The sequence below is a fragment of the Pristiophorus japonicus genome, chromosome 1 (assembly GCF_044704955.1).
Source record: "Pristiophorus japonicus isolate sPriJap1 chromosome 1, sPriJap1.hap1, whole genome shotgun sequence".
NCBI lineage: Eukaryota > Metazoa > Chordata > Chondrichthyes > Pristiophoridae > Pristiophorus > Pristiophorus japonicus.
In genome coordinates this window covers 103,717,129-103,728,180 of record NC_091977.1, presented here as the reverse complement: position 1 = coordinate 103,728,180, position 11,052 = coordinate 103,717,129, and the positions used below count along the sequence as shown (strand labels likewise).

The following is an 11,052-nucleotide window of genomic DNA, read 5'->3' as shown; positions in this document are numbered from 1 at the left end:
GCCCCTTATTCTAAGACTATGTCCCCTAGTTTTAGTTTCCCCTATGAGTGGAAATATCCTCTCTGCATCCACCTTGTCGAGCCCCCTCATTATCTTCTGTATTGCAATATCACGTCTCATCCTTCTGAACTCCAATGAGTATAGGCCCAACTTACTCAACCTATCTTCATAAGTCAACCCCCCCCTCATCTCCCGAATCAAGCTAGTGAACCTTCTCTGAACAGCCTCCAATGCAAGTATATTCTTCCTTAAATGTGGAGACCAAAACTGTACTCAGTACTCCAGGTGTGGCCTCACCAATACTCTGTACTGTTGTAGCAGGACTTCTCTGCTTTTATACTCTATCCCCCTGGTAATAAAGGCCAACATTCCATTTGCCTTCCTGATTACTTGCTGTACCTGCGTAATAACTTTTTGTGTTTCATGCACAAAGACCCCCAGGTACTGCAGCACTTTGCAAATTTTCTCCATTTAAATTAAAATTTGCTTTTCTATTACTTCTGCCAAAGTGGATAGCCTCACATTTTCCCACATTATACTCCATCTGCCAAATTTTTGCCCACTGACTTCGCCTGTCCATATCCCGTTGCAGATTTTTTGTGTCCTCTTCACAATTTGCTTTCCCGCCCATCTTTGTATCATCAGCAGACTTGGCTCCATTACACTCGGTCCCTTCTTCCAAGTCATTAATATAGATTGTAAATAGTTGAGGACCCAGCACCGATCCCTGCGGCATCCCACTAGTCACTGTTTTCCAACCGGAAAATGACCCATTTATCCCGACTATCTGTTTTCTGTTAGTTAACCAATCCTCTATCCATGCTAATATATTACCTCCAACCACGTGAGCTTTTATCTTGTGCAGTAACCTTTTATGTGGCACCTTATCAAATGCCTTCTGGAAACCCAAATACACCACATCCACTGGTTCCCCCTTATCCACCCTGCTCGTTACATCCTCAAAGAACTCCAGCAAATTTGACAAACATGAGTTCTCTTTCATAAAACCATGCTGACTCTGCTTGATTGAATCATGCTTTTCCAAATGTCCCACTACTGCTTCCTTAATAATGGACTCCAGCATTTTCTCAACGACAGACGTTAGGCTAACTAGTCTATAGTTTCTTGCTTTTTGTCTGCCTCCTGTATTAAATGCAGCTCAAGGACATTTAGGGATAGGCAATAAATGCAGCTCACATCCCATGAATGAATTTTTAAAAAAGTGGTGGTGAGGATATGGGTGTCAGCTGCGTACACTTGGAACCTGATGTTGTGTTTTCAGTTGGATGTCGCCGAGGGGCAGTTTGAAGATGGAGAAATAGGAGGGGACCACGGATAGAATCTTGGGGGATTCCAGAAGTAATGTTGTGGTAGTGGGAAGAAAAGCCATTGCGGTTGATTCTCTGGCTATGACTAGATAGATACACCAGGGTTTTACCTAATTGATTCTATATGTAACAGTTCTGGAACATAAAAAGAGCATAGAAAGCTTCAGCTAGATTGTTTTGAAACCCTTCAATATTTTGTATATTTGGAGGTTTTGATCGGGTGAGTGTGAGTGTTACATATTTATCAAAGCCTACTGCATCCTGCTTGGCACAGTAGTTTGTTTATTGTGCTAGGCTGGCACTGTGGGGTCTCACAGCTTATGGTTACTCTTGTAATAAGCTTCAGAGCTGAATGAGTATACAATAAAGTTTGATTTTGCTGCAGTGCTGTAAGCTTTAATATGAAGCAAGCTCCTGAATTGAGCAGCTGACAGTATCAGTAGCAAATGTTGTATGTCATCTAGATCATGGACCTTGGAGTGCAGGTCCACAGATCCCTGAAGATAGAAGGCCAGGTAAATAAGATGGTTAAGAAGGCATATGGAATATTTGCCTTTATTAGTCAAGGCATGGAATACAAGAGCAAGGAGGTTATGCTTGAACTGTATAAAACACTGGTTAGGTGACTGCTGGAGTACTGTGTGCAGCTCTGGTCACCACATTACAGGAAAGATGTGATTGCACTGGGGAGGGTACAGAGGAGATTTACAAGAATGTTGCCTGGACTGGAGAATTTTGGCTATGAGGAAAGATTGGAGATGTTGGGTCTGTTTTCTTTGGAACAGAGGAGGCTAAGGGGAGACCTGATTGAGGTGCATAAAATTATGAGGGGCCTGTATAGAGTGGATAGGAAGGACCTGTTTCCCTTGGCAGAGGGGTCAACAACCAGGGGACATAGATTTAAAACAATAGGAGGGAGGTTTAGAGGAGATGTGAGGGGAAAGTTCTTCACCCAAAGAGTGGTGGGGGCCTGGAACTCACTACCTGAAAGAGTTGTAGAGGCAGAAACCCTCGCCACATTTAAAAGTTACTTGGATGTGCAGTTAAAGTGCCGTAATCTACAGGGCCACAGACCAAGAGCTGGAAAGTGGGATTAGGCTGGATAGCTCTTGGTCAGTCGGCATGGACATGATGGGCCGAAATGGCCTCCTTCCATGCTGTAAATTTCGATGATTCTATTCTATAATCATCTTGCATTCGTCAGATTAATTTATTAGATACATTTTTGCAAAAAAAGTGAGTGTGGCACCCCCTTGGGCAATTCTGTGTGTAATATGGCATGCTGGTTGGAGAAAATAGCTGCATTATACATCAATGTTACAACCAGTTTGTGTCGATGTTTACTCCCCACAATAAATAGTCCTCATCACATTTACCCACCCTATTCCCAAATGCCTTTATCCACTTTTCCTTCATCCAATCCAATTTTGAATGTTGACATAGATTCTGCCTCAACCACTCACCCTTGAAGTTGATTCCACATCCTCACACTGTCCGTGTTTCTCTTGCTCCCCTGTTCTAAATCTCTTATATTTAATCTAGTATTTATAGTCCCCCACTCTAGACACCACACCTCAACCACTAGAAACAGCCTGCATCTATATTCTGGGTCCCATCCTTTCATAATTTTAAACACATATATCACGCCCTAATCTGCATTCTAACAAAAAAGCCCCAATTTTTCAAGTCCATGTTATAAATCAGTGGAATGTAATTCAGAATATGTCCTGCTGAAACTATACTTCCTCAGTCAGCATGCACCATGAGTAAAGGTAGAGCGTTCGGAAACCTCAGGACCGAGGCCGTTCCGAATGTTGGTATTTCCGGATTTCGGAACATCTTTCCAATGTCCCAAATCTGCAAATGCCTGAGCCGATTCCAAATGACTGCGCTGTGCGTGTCCTGTTTTCGGACGGCTGTTTTGTTGTGCCATTTGGGAAGAGCCGTTTGCGGAGAAGACTCTGGTGGTTTTAGGCGGACCGCCGGCGTGCAAGGCTGGGGGTGCCGTGGTTGCCGTGTTTTGGAATTTTTGCCGAGAGAAGATGCCCGGGGGGGGGGGGGGGGGGTCCTGTGTTGTCAACCCAGGAGCAGTGGAGCCTGTGGATGTGAAGACCTGCAAGAAGAGGTGGGTTGGAGGTTTTGTTTTTTGATTTTTGAGTGTTTTGTGAGTTTGTTTTTTGCTATTTCCTTGGGCCCGGATCGCGGCAGGCAGGTTGTCTGGATTTCGGAGCATTTTCCAGATTCCGCATTGGCCCGGTGTTGGATTCCGGAACATACCGAATTTCAGAGCTCTGGATTTCGGACGCTCAGCCTGTACTGTGTCCAGTGAGACACAAAAGAAAATTTCAGGCCCTGGAGAGAGCTCACAGATGCGACACAAGGCTGACTCCGAGAGCTAGAGGATTACATTATGAGAAAAGATTGGAGACACCTGGGCTCTTCAGCTTTGAAAGGGATCTTGCAGAGTAATTCATTGGCTGTGAGGCACTTTGGGACATTCTGAAGTCTTGAAAGGAACTATATAAATATAAATTCCTTCCTTCCTTCTGGCCTGCTTTCTTTCCATCCTTCCTTCCTCCCCTCCCCAAGAGCTCTGTTTCAAGATGTGCTCTCAAAGTAGAACAAAGGCCACAGGTTCAAACTGCTAAGAGACAAAGCAAATTTGGACGCCCCACTAGGTTGCAAAGGCCAAAAGTATGTAGTCATTTTAAGCTGCGTTTACTTTGCTGTGTGGTTTCAAGAGCATAGTGCTATACTGACCTCTATAAGTCACTTTCCCCTGTTCATTTTATTTCACCTGCCACTGCTCGCTGTAGACTCTCAGAACACTGGAAATATGAAGGTCTGATTCCTGCATGTGTGCACAGTGTACTGATGTAATTATGGGACACTGTTTGTTTTTACCTGGTTAGCTTTGATGTTGCTAGCATCCTGATGACAGATGCACTAAATCAGCTCTGCATGATTAGCTGGTGAATCTGGGTGCAGCTAATAAAATCCAAGAAAAGAAGGGCTCTGCTGTTATCAACAAACGGCTCATTTGTATTTACAAGTGCAGCTGATGGTGGGAGAACCAGGCTTTGCCCTTTGGATGCACTCTAGTGCATCTTTTCTGCAATGTGGTGACCAGAACTGTACACAGTACTCAAGCTGTGACCTAACTAGTAATTTATACAAAGTGGCTGACTCACATCAGTACTCTGAAGTGACAGGCTTGCCAATGATGCGTACACCAGAGACTGAATGAATGAAAACCATGGTTCCTGTGGAAATTGGATGAGTTGATAAAAAGTCTTCCCACAGGTCGGGCACTGAAATGACTTCTCCCCACGGGCGTTCTCTGATGCATCATCGGAGATGTATGCTGGGTGTACCTTCTTCCGCAGGTCAGGCACTGATGGGCTGCTACAACACTTCCCACAGGGACTGAAATAGCTTCTCCTCAGTTTCTGTGTGCTGCCACGTTGGCATGGGACTGGGTTCTAACAACAATCTGTCTGCTTTATGCTTTTTATTTTCAGATTTGTTTTAAACCAAAATGTGGGATTTGAATTCAAACTTATTAGTCTAGATTGCTGGATTACTAATCCAATACCATAGCCACTACACGATTGTACCCTTCTAGGATAGATTCTGTTTCATTCTGTGACCCGTGGGAAGTTTTAAGCAGCCCCTGCATACATAAACACGTGCACAGAGAGTAGAAGCCCTCCCAATGCCTTAAACTGTAGTAATGAGTGCGATAAATAATAAATATCTCATTTTTATACTTTATGGGATTTTGGTATCTGGCCATCTGATGACCACTTTAATTGAAGTTCTCCCCGCTGGAAACATGGTGTCTGTATTAGTATGTTGATGTCATTTCAAAAACAAATTACTTGCTTCTGCTAAGATGGACAATCCAACGAGTGTTGGGTATGATTGGAGTGTGGGTAGGTACAGCAGGAGCGGCGAGGTTGGAGCACAGGAGCGTCGAGTGATCGTGGAGCAATGTGATCGGAGCCCAGCAGGGGCGTGAGTTCGGGGGCCAGAAGAGGCAAGGGCCCAGGGGCAGCACGGGCCAGCCCACACTGCAATATGTGCGCGCACTAGGTGTGTGCAACAGAGCTGGCCTCCAGTCGTCTTGGTTAATCCTTGCCACTGGACCAAGGCCTAGCTCTGTCAAGCCCGTGTGGTGTCTGGTGTGCAACAGCCACCACACGTTAAAAAAATCCACGCACAGGCATCTTCCACCCTTCAACGTGTAGTTCGGGACCTGGAACATTAGGTCCTTCATTAAAACACCTGTGAATTCATCCCTTTTTGGCGTGGAAGCAAGTCATCCTCGATACAAGGGACCACCTATGATGATGATGATGATGATGAATGACATAAAGGTGCCTTAAAAGATGCTTGGGTATTGCGATGTGGAGACTAGTCTTACCAGATTGATGAGCTAAGATCTTGAAATCCATATATATCTTATTATCTTGTAGCCAGTTATTAACATTCTACTGATTTGACCCCATTGTAGTCATGAGGATGATTACTTGTGAATGGTTAGCCAGCCAAATATGGGGCCCCTGGCAAAACTCACAATTATGCAGAAAAACTGCATATAACTGCTGTATCAGTTAACTTTAAATGTAGCATATTGTGATATGATTTGTTTTATTATTAATGTAATATGTAAACATTCTACGGGCCAATTTCTTCATGCATTTTACTATACATTTGTGTTTTAATGGATTGTGCTGGTAGTCTATTAAACATTTGTTACAGTGAAAACTATATTAATGTAATTCTTGATTCATTTCACTAAAATACACAGATATAGAAATAATTTTCAAAGTAAACATCTGATAATTCTCATTTTCCATTTTTATATGATTTAGCCAGAAAACTAATTTCAGAAAACAGAAATTTAAGAAAGCAAAATGCAGAATCTAGTCACACATGAAATGAATATTTAGTAATACGCACTGACTTTTTTTTTTAAACGGGTTTTTAATGTTTTACAGTTTACACTCTTGTATCCAGCACAGTCCTCTTCCCTTAAATCCCATACACCTATCTCTTAATATTGTTTCCTGTGATCAGTTTTGCAAGTTGTATAACACGAAGAGGGTTTGAGAGTTCACGCACTGGCTTGGTGTTTCTTTACAAAGGATAGGAATTCCTCAACATCATCAGGCGATCCCATAATGAGCGGAACTCGTTGATGAATAGACTCTGGCTTCACATCAAGTATTGGCTGGGCTCCTGTAGTGGCTTTTCCACCAGCCTGTTCCATGATGAAGGCCATTGGGTTGCACTCATACATAAGACGAAGCTGTGGTAAAAAAAACAATACATTTAAAATAATGATTTAAAAGATTTACCAGCATACTGACTATCATTTGTGATACCCAACAGTGAACTGAGGTGCATCACTCAAGTTCACCTGTAGATAGTAAGAGGGGGACAGGTTACTCCTGATAAATGACAGATGCTACATGGGAACATATGAACAGCCCCTCGAGCCTGCTCCACCATTCAATTAGATTAAGGCTGATCTGTACCTTAACTCCATTTATTCACCTTTGTTCCATATCCCTTGATACCCTTACCTAACAAAAATCTATCTAGGTTTATATCACAGCACACAAAATCGACAAAACAGGAGTCTTGCCTTTGTCAGTAGCACGATAATATTATTGATTCACGTTCGTGTCTTCGGCAGCACAAAGTGCCACCTTGAGGTGTTTTTTTTGGTACTGCTGCCTCCATAGAAGCTTCAGGAAAACTACCTTCTTCTCTAGTTGTTCTTGGCTTCCACATTGACTGTGGGGCCACCTTATTTATATTACAGGGCTGTTGCAAAGTCAGAGCTAATATCAGTGGCCGTCGTTCTGTAATAACACCAGCGACCACTGACAACTAATTGCTGCAGTATTTCCTGCACCGCTGCTGCCAGAGATAATTCTCCATTGTTGGTGAAAGCAGCGGCACTAGTTTATAATGTGGACCTGCTACCAAAGTTAGGGCTACCATTGTCATCTGCAATAAGGGGTGTATTAAATTACTGCCATGAGAAGTATAACAACAAAAGTATAAGTAAAGCATTAGCTGGCTCAGTGGGCAAATACACCGCCTGATGTGGCAAGGATAGATTGCAGGTTCATGGTCTGCTGAGTTGGCTGATCTCAGATTGGCAGCAATAGGGATAGTATAATTGGCATCAGTGTCCTGGTTAGGGAGGGGACATCTGTTTCTGATGGCTTGCTTGAGAATGATGATGCTCTGGCTAAGATCAAGTAACACAACACAGACCAGAAATTGAAACTGATCTTCCTGATTCCTCGGCCTCAGTAACATCTCGCAGTGCATTTATCAGCTGAGCTAATAAAGCCTGGGTGGTCCTCCTTTACCACACAAACAAGCAATTTCTGAGAAGTGCAAAAACTATAGGACAGTAATAGTAGAGGATTTCAACTACCCTAATATTAACTAGGATAGAATTAGTGTGAAAGGTATAGAGAGTGCGGAATTCCTAAAATGCATTCAGGAGAACTTTTTTTAACCAGCATGTAGCAAGGCCAACAAGGGAGGGGGCGGTTCTGGTCTTAGTTTTAGAGAATGAAGCTGGACAGGTGGAAGGGGTATCGGTGGGAAAGCATTTTGGTGCTAGTGATCATAATTCAGTTAGATTTAGGGGTGTTATGGAAAAGGACAAGTATAAACCAGGAATAAAAGTTCTCAATTGGGGAAAAGCCAATTTTGCTCAGCTGAGATGGGATTTAGCCATAGTGGACTGGAAACAACTACTTGAAGGTAAATCACTGTCCAAGCAGTGGGAGGCCTTCAAGGGGGAAATCCTAAGGGTTCAGAGCAAGTATGTTCCCTTAAATAAAAAGAGTGGGACTAATAAATCTAGGGCCGCCTGGATGTCAAGGGACATACAGGGTAAGATAAAGAAAAAAAGGGAGGCTTATGACAGATACCGAGGGCGCGGTACTGTAGGAACTCTAGAGGAGTATAGAAAATGCAGGGGTGCAATTAAAAAGGAAATGAGGAAAGAGAGAGCATGAAAAAATGTTGGCAAGTAAAATCAAGGAAAACCCAAAGCTGTTTTATAAATACATTAAGAGCAAGAGGATAACTAAAGAAAGAGTAGGACCTATTAGAGACCATAAAGGTAGACTGTGTGCGGAGGCAGAAGACATGGGTGTGATTCTTATTGAATATTTGGCATCTGTTTTCACAAAAGAGAGGGTTGATGCAGACTTTGCAATCAGAGAGGAGGAGTGTTAAATATTAGATGAAATAAACATTGTGAGAGAGGAAGTATTAAGGGGTTTAGTTGCTTTGAAAGTGGATAAATCCGCAGGCCCAGATGAATGTATCCCAGGCTATTAAAAAAAGCAAAAGAGGAAATAGCAGTGGCTCTGACCATCATTTTCCAATCCGCTCTGGCTACAGGTGTGGTGCTGGAGGACTGCAAACATGGTACCTTTGTTCAAAAGGGAGAAAGGGATAGGCTGAGTAATTACAGGCCAGTCAGCCCAACTTCAGTGGTGGGAAAACTATGGGAAAAAATTCTGAGGGACAGGGTAAATCTTCATTTAGAAAGACACGGATTAATCAAGGACAGTCAGCATGGATTTGTTAAGGGAAGGTCATGTCTGACCAACTTGATTTAATTTTTTGAGTAGGTAACAAGGAGGGTCGATGAGGGAAGTGTGTTTGATGTAACCTATATGGATTTTAGCAAGGCTTTGGATAAGGTCCCATATGGAAGACTGGTCACAAAAATAAAAGCCCATGAGATCCAGGCAAAGTGGAAAATTGGATCCAAAATTGGCTCAGAGGCAGGAAGCAAAGGGTAATGGTTGATGAATGTATTTGTGACTGGAAGGCTGTTTCCAATGGCGTTTTGCAGAGCTCGGTACTAGGTCCTTTACTTTTTAGGATTATATATCAGTGATTTAGACTTGAATGTAGGGGGTATGATTAAGAAGTTTGCAGATGATACTAAAATCAGCTGTGTGATTGATAATGAAGAAGAAAGCTGTAGACTGCAGGAAGATATCAATGGGGCATGTGGGCAGAACAGTGACAATTGGAATTCAATCCGGAAAAGTGTGAGATAATGCATTTGGAGAGGGCTAACAATGCGAGGAAATACAGACTAAATGGCAGGACACTGAAAAGTGTAGAGGAACAAAGGGATCTAGGAGTGCATGTTCGCAGATCCCTGAAGGCCAGGTAGATAAGGTGGTTAAGAAGGCATATGGAATACTTGTCTTTATTAGCCAAGGCATAGAATACAAAAGCAGGAAGGTTATGCGTCAACTGTATAAAACACTAGTTAGGCCACAACTAGAGTACTGTATGTAGTTCTGGTCACCACATTACAGGAAAGATGTGATTGCACGAGAGAGCGCGTACAAGGAGATTTACGAGGATGTTGCCTGGACTGGAGAATTGTAGCTATGAGGAAAGATTAGATAGGCTGGGGTTATTTTCTTTGGAACAAAGGAGGCTGGGGAGAGACCTTATTGAGGTGTATAAAATTATGAGGGACCTAGATAGAGTGGATAAGAAGGACCTATTTTCCTTAGCCGAGGGATCAACAACCAGGAGGCATAGATTTAAAGTAATTGGTAGGAGGTTTGGTATCAAATTGAAAATAAGGGCATACAATGTGGCCAAGACTAGTGGGAGGCCAGAGGTTTGGGAAATTTTTAAAAGCCAGCAAAGAACGACTAAAAAAATGATTGAGAGGGAAGATAGATTATGAAAGTAAACTAGCACAAAATATAAAAAGTAAGAGTTTCTACAGGTACATAAAAAGAAAAAGAGTGGCTAAAGTAAATGTTGGTCCCTTAGAGGATGAGAATGGGGAATTAATAATGGAGAACAGGGAAACAGCAGAGACGTTGAACAAATATTTTGTATTGATCTTCACGGTAGAATGCACTAAAAACATCCCAATAGTGGATAATCAATGGGGTGATAGGGAGGGAAGAACTTAATACAATCACTATCACTAATGAAGTAGTACTCGGTAAAATAATGGGACTAAACTCCCCTGGAACTGATGGATTACATCCTAGGGTCTTAAAAGAAGTGGCTACAGAGATAGTGGATGCATTGGTTGTAATCTACCAAAATTCCCTGGATTCTGGAGCGGTCCCAGAGAATTGGAAAACTGCAAATGTAACTCCCCTATTTAAAAAAAGGAGGCAGACAAAAAGCAGGAAACTATAGACCAGTTCACCTAACATCTGTCGTTGGGAAATCACTGGCGTCCATTATTAAGGAAGCAGTCACGGGACATTTGTAAAAGTATAATTCAATCAAGCAGAGTCAGCATGGTTTTATGTAAGATAATCCTGTTTGACAAATTTGCTGGAGTTCTTTGAGGATGTAATGAACAGGGTGGATAAGGGAGAACCAGTGGATGTTGTGTATTTGGAGTTCCAGAAGATATTCGATAAGGTGCCACAAAAGAGGTTACTGCACAAGATTAAAGTTCACGGGATTGGAGGTAATATATTAGCATGGATAGAGAATTGGATTACTAACAGAAAACAGAGTGTCGGGATAAATGGGTCATTTTCCGGTTGGTAAACAGTGACTAATGGGGTGCCGCAGGGATCGGCGCTGGGTCCTCAACTATTTACAATCTATATTAATGATTTGGATGAAGGGACCAAGTGTAATGGAGCCAAGTTTGCTGATAATATAAAGATGGGCG

At 42.5% G+C, this 11,052-nt stretch overlaps 1 protein-coding gene across 2 annotated transcripts in view; it reads right to left on the bottom strand.

Moving 5' to 3' along the window:
• Positions 1–6,181: 6,181 nt before the first annotated feature.
• The window catches only part of LOC139265176 (fructose-1,6-bisphosphatase isozyme 2-like), a 144,007-nt gene continuing 139,136 nt past the window's right edge, over positions 6,182–11,052 (bottom strand). The window contains exon 6 of one of the 2 annotated variants that reach the window (XM_070882103.1): positions 6,182–6,642. In XM_070882103.1, the coding sequence (XP_070738204.1) occupies positions 6,448–6,642 (195 nt within the window). In that variant the 3' untranslated portion in view covers positions 6,182–6,447. The remainder of the gene's footprint in view (positions 6,643–11,052) is intronic. The other variant, XM_070882112.1, reaches the window with a different exon arrangement.